At 44.6% G+C, this 19,122-nt stretch overlaps 1 protein-coding gene across 1 annotated transcript; it reads right to left on the bottom strand.

The window, feature by feature from the left end:
- Positions 1-6,538: 6,538 nt before the first annotated feature.
- Positions 6,539-18,565, bottom strand: DYRK3 (dual specificity tyrosine phosphorylation regulated kinase 3). The gene is made up of 3 exons (XM_068918044.1): positions 18,377-18,565; positions 17,348-17,463; positions 6,539-13,242 (listed from the first exon to the last, which is right to left on the bottom strand). Exons 1-3 carry the CDS (start codon positions 18,417-18,419, stop codon positions 11,671-11,673), a joined length of 1,731 nt encoding a protein of 576 aa, XP_068774145.1. The 5' UTR covers positions 18,420-18,565; the 3' UTR covers positions 6,539-11,670.
- Positions 18,566-19,122: the final 557 nt, after the last annotated feature.

Here is a 19,122-nt window from a genome sequence, read left to right as displayed (position 1 = left end):
CGCTCCTGGGCCCGCAGGACAATTAGGCGGCTGCCGAGGGGGAGCTTTTCCCCGCTTCCTTTCCCATCTCCGTCAGGGAACAGGAAGCAGCCAGTGCAGGCTCAGCCTTTGTATCTACGTGACACAGCGGCTGATCTGCTCAAGCTCTTTCCCTGGCGAGTAACAAACTAGATGGTTATTTGATTATAGCGGAGTTACCCAGAAAAATAGACCTGGAAGATTAGGGTAATGATCATTAAGGCTGCATGCATCCTGTTCTTCTCCCCGGGTAGATTGGTACGAGCACGGCACTGGTGGAAAGCTATCCCACTTAAAAAAATGATAATGCGTTTAAATAATCCTGCATGCTTTTAGGATAGGGGTAATTGAGTTGGAAAGATATTGTTAATCCCCATTACAGCTACTAACGCTGCTGTTAAAGCAACGGGAGCGCCGCAACAAGCTCAGGAGGCAGCAGCGGAAGCGAAGCGCTGCCAGCCTTGCCTGTGCCGGCGCGGGCGGCCCAGAGCCCCTCCGACGGCGCGGGCGGCCCGCGCGCGGGGCCGGGCTCCGCGCAGCCCCCCAGCCGGCATCCCTCCCTGAAGCGCGTCGCTCCCGTCTCCGAACGGCCGCATCCCAGGGCTTGGGATGCATCCCGCGGCCCTCGGGCACGGTTTGTGCCTATGCGTTTACAGCGCGCGGCACGGTCCCGTAGGGTGAAAGGCGGCGGGAAGGAGCAAGGGGTCCCCGCGGGGGGAAGCGGGCGGGCGGCTCCCGGGCTCGGCTGCCCCGGCGGATTAGCGCTCTGGCCGGCCCCGGCATTGCTCGCATGCCCGGCGGGACGGCTCCCCGAGCCCGGCACGCTGGACCCGCTCCACCCAGCACACGGAGCTCCTAATCGCGAGACTTGCCAGGAGGCAACGCTCGGGATTATCCGCTCGAGTGACGGCTACAGGGGTTTTCCCCCTCGCCCCTGGCTCGCAGGGGAACGCGCAGAGCGGGGAAGGACAGAGCACCACGCGGTCCCGGGCCCTCCTGAGGGCTCTCTCGTTTAATAACAGGCCAGCGCAAAGTCCTTTCTTACGCAAGACTACGTTCCTGCTCCAATATCCACGGGGCGGATTCTCAGTCCTTGCTTATACGCTGCACACGGCCAGCTCGGGCCCCGCTCCCGCCGTCTCCAGGGAGCGTGCAGCCCATTAAAAATGAGCAGAGGCCACCAGCGCTGACCTGCTACGTTGCTTTTCTCTGTAACATCGGGATTTTTCCATCTCTAATAGGAAACTGAATCCTGATTCACTGCCCACAAGATAATGCTAAACGTACTTCCTTACTCAGGGTCACAAAACAGCACCACTCAGAAATACAGGTCTTTAAACATCATTTGCTTAGACGAGGACGTATTCCAGCTGGCAAGTGGAAACACGGATCGCACACAGGAAAACGAAGCTTGCAGGCAAATGCCAGGTGCTGCCTGGCGCGCACCTGAGCGCGGGGACAGGCCCGCAGCGGGCATCGTGCCTCCTCTAGCCTTCCCCTCGCTTTTCCAAGCACAGATTTCTTTTTTTTCCTTTTTTCTTTTCCCCCTAAGCAAATTCACAGCCGTGCCAGTACAGCAAGGAAGCCGGATTTCAGAGCAGACCGAGACCCTCAGGAGTTTGGGATAAAAACTGCTCCCACACGTTTGGGTCGCCAGCGGACAACACGTTAATCCTGCAAACCCCCCCTATCTGCTGCTCTGTTTGCCGCATACGCGTGGCCCCAAATCCCCGCTGTCCTGCCAAGGGGGAGGAGGCGTCTGTGCAACAAGATTATGGAGATCAGCTCCGTTAGCACAAGCAGCTCCCCGGGCCGGCCCTAATCCCGCAGGACCCACACGGTCCGGGCCAGGCCGCCCCCGTGCCGGCGCTCCCGGGCCACCCCGACGCGGCCGGTGGCTCTCAGCATCCCTTGCACAGGGCAGCTCAGCTCCCAGCCAGCTTTTAATTGCATGTTCAAGGCTACAAGCCGAACAAACCGCCCCCACGGCGGGGACCGCTGCCTGCAGGCTAGTGCATAGACCCGGGGCGTTGTATAGCCAAAATCAAACAGCTCAGCTTACCCACGATCCACAACCGGAGGAAAACACCGTGCTGAGGGTCCCACCACGGGCAAGCCGCAGAGCAAGGAGCTCTGCACACAGCCCTCGCCCCTGCACGGCCGCCGCTGCCGTTAATGGCACTGGTTGCCAATAACCAGCAATCAGGCCTCGTTTGCAACGCGGACTGCCCAGGTGCAGATGCAGGCTGGCCTGCTGCAGAGGGGGCAAGGGCTCCCCGAACGCCACCGAGGGAGCGACGAGAGGCCTCGGCACGAGGCCAGCCACGCCGCGGGGTAAGGAGAGACGCCCCAACCTGGGGGACGTTCAAGGCATGTTCTGTGGCCTCGGAGCAGCAAGGCCAGCGCGGACCGTCCCCGTGAGCGGCACCAACCCACGCTCGAGAGCCGGACGGGCCCGTTCCCGGCAGGGGCCGGGGGCTGCCGGGATTGTACTGCTTTTTGGCGCGGTGGAAAACCACTGGGGCCGCCGAGGGCCGTCAGGGGCGGCCGGCTGGGCGCTCCGCTCCGGGCAGCTCCAGGAGCGAGGCGGCAGCATCTGCGCTGCCCTTTCCTGCATCACGGATGCCCGTAGGCACCGACAGGGAAACGCGGCAAACGGGCTGACAAAAAAAAGCCTGAACTGCTTCCGCACAAAGGTCGAAGCACAAGGGCCCTTCGCAGCAGCGCTCAGAGCAACTTTCGGAAAGTGGCCCCGGCTCCTCGTGACTTTGCCGCTACGCAGGAACGAGCGAGGGACGAAGACCAGAAGCTGGGAACGGATTTCACAAGGACCGTCTTATCAGCTGCAGCTACTTAGACATAATTAGCAGTGTGCATGATGCATCACAGGCTGGTCTGAGTTTAATAGAAAAAAAAAATCATCGAAGACTATTTATAAAGCTTACTGCCATTCCTGTACGTTTCCCATCACATGGGGATGTGTCAAAGGCTCACGCTCAGTCCCGTAAGCGCTAAAGAGAGGGTTGGAAACAGAGCAAAGCACATGATCCTGCTAAACTGGGGAAAAAGAAAAATCAGAAAATCCACTCAGGAGGGCTGGTGGGCGCTGCCCGGGGCAGCAGCAACGAAGGGAATTTTGGAGGGGATATACAGCTTACGTCCCAAAGCTGCGTGCGCATGCAGCAAACCAGCCCGCCTGTGCTTGCAGGCTCGAGTGTGGAGAACAGGTGTAAATCACTTGCATGACCTTTCCCGTTTGATGACTTTACAGCTGGTCACCCAGACCTCAAATATCCTTTCATTTATGTCATCCATCATCAACACCTGCTGGCGAGGCTGGCAGCTTGTGTTATTAACAGCGTTAACGCGACCGTCACCCGGCATCGTGGCAGAGTGGCCGAACGGAGGACGAGCTCAGGCCTTCGGGCTTGCGATGCTGCCACGGCGCAGCCCGGGCTGTGCACGGAGCCCGAGGCATCGCGGTCCGCTCAGCGTTAAACACTGCTGTCGTCCCACCGCCTCCTCGCTGGCCGCACCAGCAGCGCGTGCTGCCGCAGCGCCCGCCGGTCCCCAGCGTGCCAGGGTGGAAATCCCCTTTTTCTGGTTTTTATCCTATTACATAAGAATTTCTTTAACTTTCTTTAAATTTCTGTAACTTGGCCTCCTCTTTTGAAGACGCTCAGGTCTTTGGTCTTTACAACAGGAACTTTTGTGGGCTAGTGTGCCTTATTTCTTTAAATCTCTTCTCAGTCAGCTATGTTTAATGACTCCCATCACTCGTTACGATGGTGTTCTCTGCCTTTCTCTCTCCAGCCCCTCTGCCCGGAAAAACAAGCCTCTCCGCTGCTCGTGCGAAGCCGAGCGGCAGCTGGCGAGGCAGCGGGAGGAAGGCAAGCCCCGGCGCGGCTGCTCTCGGCAGCTGCCGGCTGCGCCCGGCTCTTTGCCATCTATAGAAAGTTATTCTCAGCAGTTAAGACCAGGCGGACTTAACACAGGCAAGTGTTTCACCCCCCCCCACCCCCGCAGACAAAGCAAACCAGCCGAAACAGCCTCAAGGAAAGGTTCGTTTGAAGCCCCATTGAAAGAGAAGGGAAAAGCGGCTGCGCGCGGATGCCGAGGGCGCCGTCTTCCTCCAATCTTGCATTAATGCCAAGAGCTGGTTTGAAGAAACCTTCCTCTAACTCCTTATAAGTTCAGACCTTGCAGGTTCCTCGTGGCCCAGACGCCTGCCACCGCTGCTGCGGCTTCGCCTAGCGGGTACATTCCTGCGCGTTCATCACGCCTGCGTAAACACTGCCGCGAGACGGGTGGGTACGGCGCACGCGCTGCGTTCAAAGAGCGCGCTTGCGTGCTCAGTCTTCAGGGGAAGAGACGTTTCTGAGCATCTGTGCACGTGGCTGTCCTGAAAAGTGTTTTTAAAGCCCTATAGGATAATCTGACAAAAGGGGGAAAAAAACAAACCCAACACTGCTTAATCATTCGTCTTCTGTGCAGCAAAGAATTTGGTTTATAAAGAGGATTAGATGAACCACATAAAGGCTAGAACTAGCTTACTAGCCAGCACTTAAAGAAAACCTAATTATGGGCAAAATTCACCTCTTAGATCCACACGCTCCTGAGTCACAGGCTAACCGCTCCAGCGAGATCACCGGGTGCGTATACGAGACCCGAGAACCACCAGGCAGCCCTGGAGGACTCCCGCCGCGCTCGGGCCACACAGGCGCAGGCGTTCACCTCGATACTGTGCCCTCCAGCAAGGGATTTAGTGCTACCCAGATGAGTATTGCCAGGCAGCTCCGGAGCAACAGCTGAAATAGGTGAGCCAGCCTGCGACAGTGCGAGTCGCTCGAACCCCTGTGTCCGTGGGGTTACAGATGGAGAACCCCTTCGGCAGGGAGCACATGACAACAGCCTGTACGTGAGGAGTCCAGATATCGTCAGTAATTAATACTACTACAGGTACTAAAAGATATGCTCAAACGTTCAGAATCATCGGGTAATTCTGAGGCCCTTTGCAACAGCTTCTCTTCCTAGAAGGCTCTTGGCACTTGCCTTTAGATAAGGGCTGCTGCCCCATGACCTGACTCTTTGTACAAAGAGATGCAGCTTTTTTTTTTTTTTTTTTAATTGACATCCCTCAGCATAAGTTGAACAGGTAGAATTCTTCAAATACAGCTTTACTGTTTGATTCCCCAGTTCATTAGCTAGCATAAACTGTGCAACTCCAAAAGCAGAATCTGGGAAACGGAATAGCCGATTAGGTTATATTAGCAAGCACTGCAGCGCAGCAAAACAAGTTTGTTTGTTTGCTTGTTTTTAAATGAGGTGCTGTGCCTGAGAAAATACCACTCATTCATATAAAAACCTCACATAGAGGCGGCCCTATGAAAATCAGTAATTGTGGAAACCTGACTGAGTAGAAATTGCGTTTGTAGGCATACATAGCTACACACGTGTATATACATACTATAAACATAAATACATAGAAATGCAAAGCACACTTAAATGCCTGTATGTATATATTCTGTTATTTTTTCAGACTGTAAATATTTTTTAATCAAACATTTGCCATTTAATCATATTAAAACACGTAGGGAAAAACTAATTCACACTGCTGTCCACAAACTGCTTTTGCCTCTAACATGCCTCATTTAATCATATATGCCATAGCTAGAGACCTTTTTATTGCAGCATGATTTCATCTTCAAACTATTCCAATATCTACTTGTGTACAGTAGGTTACCCATTTATAGGTTTCTAATAAAAGCAAATCTTTCTTAAGTAGCTATTACTGGATTTCTCCTTTCAGCCTAGGGATAAGGAGGATTCTGGACTTAAAAAAAAAAAAAAAAAAAAAAAACACACCCACAGCCCAGTGAGCTAAATAAGAAAGTGACAACTGAAGAATGCTATGGCAAAACTTTGATATGTTCTAATTACAGCACCGTTAATGGGAAGAACATTTGCCAGACCAGAGCATTCATCACGTTTAGCATATGCCCACTGAAATCAAAGCTGTCCATTGCAGGTTTCTGTGAGCTTCTAAGGACAATAGATGTGCAAATAATAAGTAAAGGATATAAAATTTAGCCAGCGTGTTCAAAAACAGCAGAACGCAAAGCTAACATCTCAAATCAATAGTGATTTTCAGGCTCTGAATCAAAGTGTTAATCTACCAATTTCTTTCCCCCTTCCTCCCCCCACCCTCCAAACACGTGAAACTACAATAGTTTGCTGTTTTCACATGTGAAGCTAAGCTCGACTGAAATACCAGTAGAGCAAAAGTGTTTTCCTGGCTCACTTGTCTCACTTTCCGCTTCCATACACAGATTTTTTGTTTGTTTGTTTTAAATATAGCATCGTAAACATCTCATGTAAAGCCTGAAAATTTTGTACTGCTCTCTTGTTAGACACCACAGAATGCAATCTCTGGCAATACAAGGTAGGTTATACCACCTGGAAATAATTAATACTTTAAGTCAAGTACTTCTTTTAGGAATTTACACAGTGTGTTGCTAAAGAAAATGACGCATTTATTTTGTTTCAATAATGAGCTGAAGTACAACTTTAGGAAAAATCTGTTCACTACATTTAGATACATAGTTTAAAACTGACTTATTTCAAGAGTGCTCCTTCACAGAGAAAGTTAAATTCACATGCACCTTAAATGTTTTCTACTTTCTCCACCATATTACACCTCATCACAATATGTATAATAAAAAGGCTAACTTGCAAATTCTTTAGACGTACTGACATTCAGTATGAACATCCGGCAATGTATAAGAAACCCTGAATAGTAATTTGATTGCATTGAGACAGATGCAGGCTGCTAAAATAATAAGGCACAGTACTATGTATAGGGAACATGTTTGTTTGTTTATTTTGAGCAACATAGACTTACTGAGCTAATTAGCTAGCCTGTAAGAACTGTAATTGGATTAAAATCATTGCACCCTTTCAAACACAGCGAGGACAATGTTCACCTATCCAAGACTGTTCTGAGGACTCAAGGATTTTACATGTTGCAGTGGGAATTATAAAACAGTAAGGTATCAATGGAGTTTCAGAACACTCAAGAGATCTTTTATTGGAAGTATGAAGTATGATTTCTTCAAACTCTTATCAAAAGAAAAATATTAAAAAGAAAAAAGTAATAACACTGGTATACACCAAGTACAAAAACTTGATGTCCAATTTTTTCAAAATTGCCAGGTATGCACAATTCCTAGTGCTCACCACATGAGAAAAACTGCAGCTTTTTCATTAAGAAACTCTTTTGCTGCAGTTTGTTTTTAAATCTCAGTTGGGTACTGCATAGAAGTACTGCAGATCTTTCCATATTATTTTGGCTTTTTACTTCTACAACAGTATTAAACTTTGGCAGGCAGGGGATTTGTATCAATCATTTCAGCACAGATCTCTGGGTGCAGAATCAGCCTTTTGCTTGTATGGCTAGGATTAGTAAGACATTGCTGAGATCATCATGTGTATGTTTCACAGCCAAAACAACTATTAGTATCAAGAAAGAGAACTATAGTTTGCAGTGAATATCCCTTTAAAAAAGGGCCCTAGATTTATTTCAGAGGTAGTTTTAAAGAGGATGACTATTGCAAAGACCCCTCTAATGATAAATAATTATTTTAAAGATTCCTACGACTTAAAAAGTCTTCAAATGCATCAAAGTCTTAACAGGTCACAATTATTGTAAACAACTTCAGATTGAGCAACACGCCTACTCTTTCATAAAAATTGCCACAAAACCTTCCAATTACTTTGTTCTGAATTCTTCCGTTGCCATAAGACTAGAACTCTTATTCAAACTGCGTAAGAAGAAAAACAAAAAATTCTGTGGAGCGTCTGCTTCATGTGGAAGACCTCACTATTTTAAAACAGAAGTTCCATATTCAACAGTTGGTGTTAAGTAAGATCAAGCCTGTAAAGAACCAAAAGCAGTCTGTTTTGATGTCTGTCTGTAATACCACGTTGCATAGTGGAAGAATACTCCATTGTCCCACTGAGTTTTAAAACAAAAAAACCCAAAAGAACAACTTTCTCCTTGCAACTTGAACAATCAGATAATATTTGGATCCCAGTGTAAAAGTAATGTTTATCATTCATATTTGACACTTGTGCTATTATCATTCATTGATGTAAGAAATATTGTTAAAACAAACAGCTAAAACAGAACATGTTATTTACAATACAGAGACTAACAATGTAGTAAAACAGAAGGAATATTATAAGAAACTTTTTTTTAAAAAAGTTCAGGTGATTTCATTAAAGTCTTAGATTTACAACAAAACAATGTCACACTTCTAAGTCATTTGTATTTGTTTTGTGCCAACTTCCAAGGAGAACATGCTTTAAGTTACAGTAGAACCTCACTAACACCGGCAGACTAACAAATTCGCAAAATAGAGAGTTATCACAAAATGAAAAACTATTCTGTTAGTCTGTTTGGACAAATTTAGTTTTATACTGTTTTTAACACTCTAACCAGTACCACAAACACTAGAACTGATGAACCTTTGACAATTTCAGACCTCATTAGCATTTACCTTTCCAAAAAATAAAGTGTGAGTTTGTGAGATTCTGCTGTATCTTCGTCGAGACAGCCTGTACGAGCATGGCTGTCATCTATAAATGACACTGTTCAACAACGCAGTCTGCCTTCCAACCCTGTAAGTGTGGCTGCGTACAACTCCTATACTACTTCACAGGGGATTCTACGTGCAAAGTATGTACAGGGATGATTCCTAAGCTCTCTCCCAGACATGAGGTTTATTATCTACTTTAAATGGTTTCCTGGTTTGGGAGTATCAGGTAACGCTATTCTTTGGAAAGCAAACATTGTATAAAGAAAAACGGGGCTTAAGAAACGGAAGTAATGATGAAACGTACTCAACTGTATTATTCTCTGGGTTTTGAAGACATCCTTTTCCACACAGCTGAAATCCTTTGAGACTGCTTCCTTTTCCTTCTCATCTACTATAGTTATATAGACAAGAGCTCCAAATCAGCAAGATAGTTAACTATGTGTTTGATTTTAAACCATAAGAGTAGTTCCAAATAAGAAAGATCTTCAACATATATCTCATAAAGGGCACCTTGCTCAATCAGGTCAAGGTGAACACACCTTCTAGATAAGAAGCAGGGTTCTTGCCTGCTAATTACTATATTTCTCGTTTCACAGCATGAGCCTCAAATGACGGCACTGTATGTGTACAAAAGGCTGTTACATTAGAGGTTACCTCAGAGTAATCAGTTCCCAGAAGTCATAGTAGAATAATCACTCTAAGTTTGGCATTTGATAGGTGAAAGTTATTTCTGAACCAGGATAATATTCATTCTTCCCAAGGGACGGGCTGTTTTGTCTTTTGCTTGTACAGCTCGTAGCACATGAAGGCTCTCCTATCTACCTATAGGTTTTAGGCACTACCATCACTTTACAGCCTCAACATACAAAGTGCTCTTTTTCTATGCATCTTTCTTACCAAGCCATTGCTACTTAGAGGTCCTTTCCTTCTCCCTGCCCAGGTATATTTCATACAAAATAAACAGAGTGAAGGGCAGAGGAAGGAGAAGAATGTTTCTTGCTTCTGGAAGTGTGCCACATCTACTAGAGAATTTGTGAAATCATGGTATCTTCTAGCACTTCTATAAAATCTGCTTCCCTGATTCTCCATTCAAATAAAATTTAACTCAGTTGAGTAAAATAAAAAAGCATTGGTCATGCATTATTAAGAAGTGAACCATGAACGTACCATACACACTGGTCTTACTTGTAACTGCATGGATAAAAGCTAGACTGTTATTTTAATATGATTACTAAACCTTACTGAATCGACACTTGTAAAATGAAAGAACTCAGAAAAGTTAAATATGTAAGAACGTCAGTTTAAACAGGCTTGGAAAGCCTGGAGTTTGGGCTCTGCCTTTCTGACTTTTTTTTCTCTTTATGCAGCCTTCCATCCAGCATTTCACCAGTACTGTAATTAAAGATAACAGAGGAGAAAACACAGCCCCATCTTCTCAGAACAAGGGTCTTGTATTGAACATTTGGTCAACTTATCCTAAAGATCACACAGATAATTCCTTTGATTGTATACAGACAGTCTCCTTGTTTTAACATTAAAAACTTGCTACAGAGAAACTCATTAAATATAAAACACTCTGCTCTTAAAAGCTCTACACTGTATTTAAAATTGTTTTCAAGCACCTGGCAAGACATCAGACGTTTTTGTAAATGGATTCAGGCCATGTGGCTCCAAGGAGTAAAAACCTGAGAGAGTTGTGCTGTTGTCATTATAGGTCACACCACCATTTTATGTTCTTGGAAGATAAAGGAAATACAAGCTTATATACTTCAAGCATACAAAAACTTAGGCATCTCTCTTTTGAAAGCCTGAAGGAATATGATTAGAAATAAAGCAATTCTTCCCATAACGTATTTGGATTTGGATCCACCAGTTTGTCTGTACCTTATCAGTCTTTCCTGATATTTCACAGATTAGACTTCAGAGCACTCTTCCAATTATTAGGCCTGTCCCACACATGGTTTCTAGTTACAGGGCTGGCCCTTAAAATTTTACTTGTCTGACAGGGATGGCATGTTTGTTTTTCAATAAAAAGAGCTCCATGTAGTTCTATGGCACTCACTCTACACACACGCACAAAAAAAAATGTAAACGACCAGAATCTCAAACAGGTATAAAGCGGCCTCTAGTATCAACAGTTAACTTTAAGTTCAACACTTTTGCTTTGGGAATGACACAGGGGAAAAAAAACAACACAACCCCCGCATCTGGCAAAACTGGATATTTAAATTCAAGCTTCAAATAAATGTGTAATTAATTCATTAGTTCTGAACAAACTGGCCCATGCTTGTGATGGGATGGGCCAGTTCCAATTTTAAACTCCCCTGACTTTTCCCCTGACTAAATTCCCCCTGATTTTGAAGGGAAATAGCAAGCGTAGCAGAAGTTAGTAGTTTTATTCAGGTATAGCCTGTGTTCCATGACAACTCTAGGCTTCTTCGAAAAAAATCAGACTATGACATTTTGACACCAAATTCCTCTGGTGGCTATATCCTCTGGTATTTTTCTGAGATCTCAGACAGTACGGATAAGGGAAAAGCAGCGCAGAGAAATCAAAATCTTCAAACATAAGTTAGCCGTTCGCAAGCAAAACTTCCTAATGCATTACACTAGCACATTTGTGCTTTTGACAACAGATGTAAAAAATCTCCCCAAAATAAAAAGAGTTCACATGGGGATTAACTTAAAGAACGTATTTTAAAATCAATTTCCCTTGCCATCTTATGCCAAAGAATCTGTTAAGCCATCTTGATAAGAAATAGTTTGATTTCTAAAACAGCATTATTAAACAGTACATCTGTTAAAGTGTCATCTTACTCAACCTAACAGATGTGCCGACCTATCAAGTGATGCATTATGCGCCACATCGCAACTGAGAAAATTTGATAAAAGTTAGCCCTTTAAATGTTCATATTTTGATTGAACTTTTTATATTCAAAATTTAGCATTTAATAAAAAGTAAATCCATTAAAAACCTCTGCATTTAACTTCCTTACATGTTATTAACAAACAATTAAAATAGAAGGTATGTATTCTGGAAATACATAATTCTCTACTAACTAACCAGTTTTGGTAGCACAGTACATAGAGGTATACTGCCATTGGAGTCAGATGTTAAATTAGCCCTCAGCTTGTTTGCTACTCCAACTACAGGAGGCAATTTGGAACCTATTCCTGGGAAAGAACTTGTATAATTAGATATCCGTTTACTGGAGGTTTTATCAGTGCTGGGTGGTTTGGGTGCTCGTTTACAAATCCAAGGGTGCCTTAAAGCTTGACTCGGAGTCATGCGTGCAGAAGGATCCCAGCTAAGACATTCTTTTAAGAACTCTATAAACAAGGGATCATCACAGCCTTTTAATGCTGTCACCCAGTCTTTGTTCCCTGGAGCACCTCGGAGTTTACCCCTGCGCGATCGACTCCCATTAAGGGTCACTCTTCCATCTGCGTGTGCAGTTACAGTGCAGTAGCGAGGATGACCCTTCGAGTTGATGAAGTTCTTGGCTCGCTTGGACTGATCCAAAAGCTTCTGAGGTGGCATTCCAAGAAGTTCCATCATACAAGCCAACTGGTCTCCCTCATCCTCTCCAGGAAAAAGAGGGTATCCAGTCAATAGTTCCACCAGAATACAGCCAAAACTCCACATATCTATGGGCATCCCATAGCGACTTCCAAGAATTACCTCTGGTGCCCTATAAAATCGAGACTGAATATATGTGTAGACTCTTTGGTGCTCAAAACAGCTGGACCCAAAATCTATGACCTTGATTCCACTCCTCCCTTGCTGTTTTAGGAGGATGTTTTCTGGCTTCAAGTCACAGTGTATGATTTTGTTTCTATAGAGAGCATCCAAACATTGCAGTATAGAGTGGGCAAATTTGCGTACCAGTTGGATACTGAACCCCTGAAACTTATTTCTTTTAATCAACTCATACAGGTTCATACTCAGGAGTTCAAAGGTCATACAGATGTGGTTACGAAAAGTGAAGCTTTCCAACATGTGAATAACATTCATACTACCAGTTTTATCCTGCTTCTTCAGATGCTCCAAAATCCGGATTTCTTCTGCCGCTTGGCGATGGAATCTCTTTTCATTGCGAACCATCTTTAAGGCTAAGTGTTGGTGGAGTTTATGATCATAGACTTTAGCAACTTGTCCAAAACTGCCCTTTCCAATAATTTTGAGTACTTCATACCGGTAAGCAAGGTGGTCATGGGGCACATGAATGTAGCTACCTTGATCATCATCATAACCTCCGTTGTTGGGGCCACCTATTACTCCTTGCCTCTTTTTTGCAGCTGGACCCACAAAGTAAATTTCAGAAAAATTAAATATCTCTTGCTGCTCATAAGCAGATAACTGATGTTTGTACTGTTTGACAGCTTGCTCTGGAGCCTGGGAAATGGCTTTGTGTGCTTTTGAGGAACTACCAGCACATTTAGAAGTGCTTAAGCTGTCTATACTTTTATCTTTTGTCAGGGAAGGAAGAGATCTTTCCGAACTATTAATTCCTGCAGACTGAAGAGTGCTACTCCTTCTGTTGCCAGAGTCCTCAAATAATTGCTCAACTTTGACCTGACTTCCAGTCAGAGGGTGATCCTTCATTGCAAGTTTGTGGCTAGAAACCTACAGATGGGAAAACAACAAATAAGCTTTACGTTCTCTTTTAAAGTAGGGACTAAGAAAAAAAATCAATACCACGTAAAACAAAATTTGTAATATCAGCACACTTTGCATTTTTGTTAGGAATGAATATAAGATGCTGGATGCATTCTCTGTGCTCACTCAAGTTATAAGCACAGTTATAGAAAGGTACATGAAGAAAACACAACTTACTTAAACAAGAGCATACATAAACGTAGTGTACTTTTGAGTCCCTAAAGGGTAAACTCTAGACAGCCACCCAAGCAAGGACACAATACCTATCTTAACTAGTATGCCCACAGTGAGAAAACAGCCGGGGAAACAGCTATGTTTAGCTTTAAGTGTGGGTGCAGAAAACAAAACCGACAACAGATGCAGTTTGCACCTGTCTGAGACATGCAACATAACATGGATGTGTAGAGAAGTGTTAGGAATATTGCAAAGACAACAGTGCCAAAGGAAGACAAGCAAATGACAGCAAGTGACATAAAGCTGGAGTAACCAAGCTGAACAAGAAGCAGAAGGATGAAGAACCAGGATAAGATAAAAACAAAACAAAGAACCCCAACACCACCACCAAAAACACAAAACTAAACAACATGCATCATTTAACGCATTGTATCCCCAACTCCCTTTGAGATCACGATAGCTGCATTACTGTATTTGAGAGCAACTGAATAATCAAAAACATTCCTTTTACCCAAACTTTCTTGAAAGTAGTCTTTAACAACTGCCTCTTACTGCCATACATTAATTTCAGACATAAGTATTTATAATGTATCAACAATAAAATAGAAAAATGAGAAAAGCATTACAAGCTTGTTGTTTTTACAGACTGGTAAATGCTGAACTCCCTGGAATTCTGTTCCTTACTTGTAGCAGCAGTTATTCCCCTTTTCACCTCAGTGGCACTCCACACTGATAGACAGCAAGAGGTGTTATTTTATCCTATGCAACACTGAAGAAGTCATGACTAGGGTAGCAACATCTGTTTTCCATTCTGGCCTATAATCTAAAAATAAGGATTTGAGATACATGCCAAACCGAAACTCTGGAAACTGAAATAGCTACACAGGAATCAAGCAAAAATAAAAAATAAATCTGTAGATCCACAGCAATAAAACCAAATTCCTATTTAGTTACATACAATCCAACATCACAGCACAGTCAGTAAATAAGGAAAGTGATTACTCTTGCCAAAAAACAACTACACACCTCTCTTTCAAGAGTCCTTTTGTTGGTGCTGCCCTGAAACAGTCACTCTTGCTCACAAGCCCAGAAAATGGGTACTTCCTGTAAAAATCTGTCCTAGATCAACGGTGACTAGGGCATCGGATATTTCCTATTAAGTCCCACTACTCTGAACCACATCAATCCAAAAATACAGACAGCATATTGTAAGAGACATGCCTTTCCAGAAACTCTTAAAGAAAAACAAACAAAACACCCACCCCAGCAAAAAAAAAAAAAAAAAACCCACCCAATCCCAAAACAAAAAAAACACACCACACCCCCAACCCTGGTAGCTTAGGATAAACACCTTTTTCTTTGAGTCTGGCTGAACTGCTGAGATAAGAATGACATACATACTTTCAAACCTAACTAAAAGTCTATTCAAATTAAACAGACAAGCAGTACATTTACAAATAAACAGAACGTTAAGCGTGGAACAAGGTTCACATTTGTTTGTTTTATAAAGCTGGGGGCGGGGTGGTGGGGAACCTGTCCCTACAGAATAAATCTTATTTACACCTTTGAAATGAAGAGCTTGATATTGAAACCCACGTAGTGGCAATTGCAAGCACAGCAGAAGCAGCTTTTTATCATTGTGTCTACTGAAAAAATACAACTACACATTTGTAGACAACTATCCTGACAGGGAACATCTCTATGGCAGTTTATATTAGCAAGGCCTCTATGAAGTAGCCTTTTGTAGCTGGATGAATGATTTAAGCACCAAGACTTCAAAAATGCCCCTACTATATTACATAAATGCTACTTTTTTTCTTACATAAATATTTTCCAAGTATTTGATTACCAAAAGAGTGTTAACAGTCTGAATGCCATCAATTCTGGCAACATGATATAGAGTTCCAAAGCCTTGCAACTATACTTGACTTTCACTTAATTCAAACAATGTTGTATCTAAACATTCTTCATCAGGAATAATAGTAATTCTACTAATGCTGCTGTATGTGACAAACAGTTCATAACTTTGAATTCTTAAATAAAGAAGGAATTTGTGATTCCGTTTTCCCTGAACTATTTCTTAATAAAGCAAATACAGCTTTGGACCGCAAACCTGGCTCAACATGTATAAGTACTGAAGACTAATAGTCTTAATTCTTAGAAATTTACCAAAACATGACCATGACACACAAATATAGATCAATCTTCACTTGAACTCAGAAAGGCTACACGAAGAGTCAGATGATTTGTGGGTGACATCAGCCTTTTTTCAGCAGCTTTCTTTTAGAAATCAAGGACTGCACAGGTCATTTTGTTGATAAACTTGCTATTAGCCATCAAGAAATGACTAACAACACAAGTGGCACCCTGTTGAAGACTTTCACAGCTTTTTTTTTTTTTTTTAAAATACAGTTCCTGTCGACTTGGTTTTTCAAAAGTGCACCAGTTATTTTCACAAATGGAATTAAACCCATGTATTCTCAAGGAAGAGATATTTATGTTCTCTTATATAGGCAAGATAAAAAGAAGGGACAGCTGCAGACATCAGAAGTTTTCAACTCCCATGTAACATTATACCCCAATACAAAGATCTTGGAAAGAAGGAAACCAAGTACCACCTCATTCCAAGTATTTTGCCATTAAAATTGAATATCAAGATGTTCTTTCTTACATGCTTTAATCTCAGTTTCTGCTCGCAAGATACAACTAAGCTAATGTTTTCTTAGTGTGCCTTCATGGCAAAACCTGTTAGTTTACAATCCTTAATCTTACCTTAAAAAGTTAACAGGTTTGATGGACAAAATATAGATGAAGGATAAGATACACCAGGGAAACAAAATATTCATACAGTTATACTTAACTGGATAGTTCCATTCTACTGATCTCTGATCCTTGTGAACAACTGTACTTATGTTACACCTTAAACACTGCATTTTAAGAGTTCAAAAAAACCCCCCAAACCCTCAAACATATTGTTGTTAATCATTTAAAGGAACAAATCTCTGTTGCTCTCTCTCAGTATTCCCAAAAAGGGAAAACATACACCCACACTACTGAATTTCTCGGTGAATTTTACACAGACCAAACTAACTGCTAGTACACGGTAACAGTTTCCACAAGGTGATATTTTCAAATGCATCTTACTCGATGAAATTTCTTTATTTTCACTTTTTAGAGAGGACTTTTTTAAGAGGTTCTGTAGGAACATTCAGTTCTACCAGAATGCAGCAAGAGGCCAAATACATTTTTAAAAAAGATATAAAGGTAAGATCATTTCACAGCTGAAGGTGACTCCTATTGCTCAACTGAAACAATTTAGGAAAGATCTCGTTAACTCCACATCTGCTTAGGAAATTTAACGCTTTTATAAAGAAGCACGTTAACACCTTCAGTCCATAAAGAGCTATTTTGCTAGCAAACAAAGTGGCAGATAACGCCAAATTTTTGGAGAAAGATACTTTTGTTATATGCTTGGCAGACATGCAAACCCACAACGATCCTTTTGCTGTTCATAAATACTTATCTCTTGGAATTTCCATGAGGAAAACTAAAACGGAAATCTGCTGGAGTTAAAGCAAAACATGTGTGGATTTACATATTTATCACTATACAAGATGATATGACAGAACGCTTCAACAATTTGTAAAATAACTTCCTTGACTGAAATATGAGCAGAGGATAGTAAAGTAGGATTTCTAATGCTAGGAAGCAAGTTCTGTATTGAATGCAATACCACATCATTGTTATGCTTACAAAAAGCAGTAATGTTAGTAAGCTATTACAAAGCTGTAATATCCTACTTTATTAATTTACTGTGTATAGTGAGATGTACGATTACTTAACAGTTTTCACTGCCAGTCAAAACAATGTGAAGACACAGAAGACCTTAAATACTCACATTGGATCTTCCAAGGGAAGGAAGTCCTGAGGGGCTGTGTTCTTCATTTGTAGACTCTTGGTACCTAATCTGATCTATCCTCATATAGGAGTCATATAATCCATCTGCAAACCTGGCTGGAAGTGTCCCACATAGAAACTGATTAGGCACAACAATTGACACACTGATACACTGATTTAAAATATTAAAAATGTATCTCACTTAACACATTTTACTCAGCAAAGCCATTATTTTCATTCCTATGGTAAATAAAAATAATCCTTACGCTGTGCATCCAAATTAAGATCTTTATGCTACCAAACAGCACAAAGCTTTCTGGAAATCTTAGCTTAGGATAATTCTCTTTTAATCTGGAGCATATTTACCAACTTCTGCGCTGCAAATAAATTCTTAAGAAACATTAACCCATATACTCCCCTTTTCCCCTTAAGCAGGATGATCCCAAACTAGCCTCATTTACAGCGGGAGCAGAAAGTGACCGCGCAGTTAGATACTCGAGAGGACTATCCTTTAAAGCAGGTCAGCTTTTACAAATGATACGTGGGAACTACAGTGAGCAGATTTGCTGCGAGGAGAACAGAAGGAAGGGGCTGGGAGGCCCGGTCAGGGGACACACACTGTTCAAACACCTGAAATTAAAAAGCACCTGACCGACGGGTCTCAGAAAGCTGTACTATGCCCCTGTCACACTCACACGGGGGCATCCTTCCCGACGATTCCCTCCACCCGAAATTAGCTGCCCCGCCGAACACCGCTACTTGTCCTTTTTAACTCTGCTGCTGAAAAACAAACTCCTAATCGCCTCTCCCAGCGCGCCACAACTTCAGCCCTGCAGCTAGGGATTATTTCTCGAGCCACCGCTCACAAACTGGGGGGGGGGGGGGGGGGGCAAACGTGGCAGGCTCGTTTAAGTTTCCTCCGCGGAGGAGGCGACCAGCCCCGCGGGTCCCCGCCGTGCCCCTCGCCCTTGGGAGCGGGCCGGACCACCCGAAACGTCGTCCCAAACGCCCCCTCTCCCCCCGGCCTCACCCGCGCTGAGGGGCGCCTCCGCCTTCCTGCTCAGCAGCATCATGGCGGGGGGGGGGTGGCGGCCGCCGGGCCGCGCGCCCCATCCCCCTTCACGGCGTCGCTCCGCGCTGCTGCTGCTGCTGCTCCGCCGGGCTGCGCCGGGCCCCTCTGCTCCGCCCGCCGCCGCTCCCCTTTCCAGCGCTGCCGCCGCCGCCGGCGGGTTGCGAGGCCCCCGGTCGTCCGCCTCTACCCCGGCGGCGGCGGCAGCGGCGGCGGCGGGGCCCCGGCCGTTGCCAAGGGAACGCCCCCGCCCGCCCCGCGGGGCGGCGCCTGCGCAGTAGCGGCGGGGCGGGGCGGCGCTCGCTTTACCTCAGCGCGGCCGGCGGGCGCTGCGTGGCGGCGCTGGCGCCGCGCGCCATGTCTGCGGTCCGGCGGGCGGCCGGGTTGGTCACCGCGGCGCCGCTAAACTGACAGGAAACCTAGTCACAACGCAGATCTGTGTTGCTGAATTCGTGTCGAAAACCCTCTCCGAGCCGAGCCCTTTCAGGGTTTTATCGCTTATTTCCCTCCCCCCGCTCGCTGTCTTCCCCTATGAGAGAAACAGCCCCGACCTGCCGCAGCCTGGGGGGGGGGGGGGGGGGCGGCGCGGGGCGCGCTGCCGCGACCGACCGCGAATGACGGTTTCCACCACGGCGGCTTCCCCGTGGGCGCGCCCCACGGCGGGCGCTGCGCCCCACGGCGGGCGCGGAACGGGGCGGTGGTTTCGG

Source organism: Struthio camelus, chromosome 24 (assembly GCF_040807025.1).
Source record: "Struthio camelus isolate bStrCam1 chromosome 24, bStrCam1.hap1, whole genome shotgun sequence".
NCBI classification, from domain to species: domain Eukaryota; kingdom Metazoa; phylum Chordata; class Aves; order Struthioniformes; family Struthionidae; genus Struthio; species Struthio camelus.
Note: the sequence above shows the minus strand (reverse complement) of the source record. Positions and strands in the feature narration are given on the sequence as shown.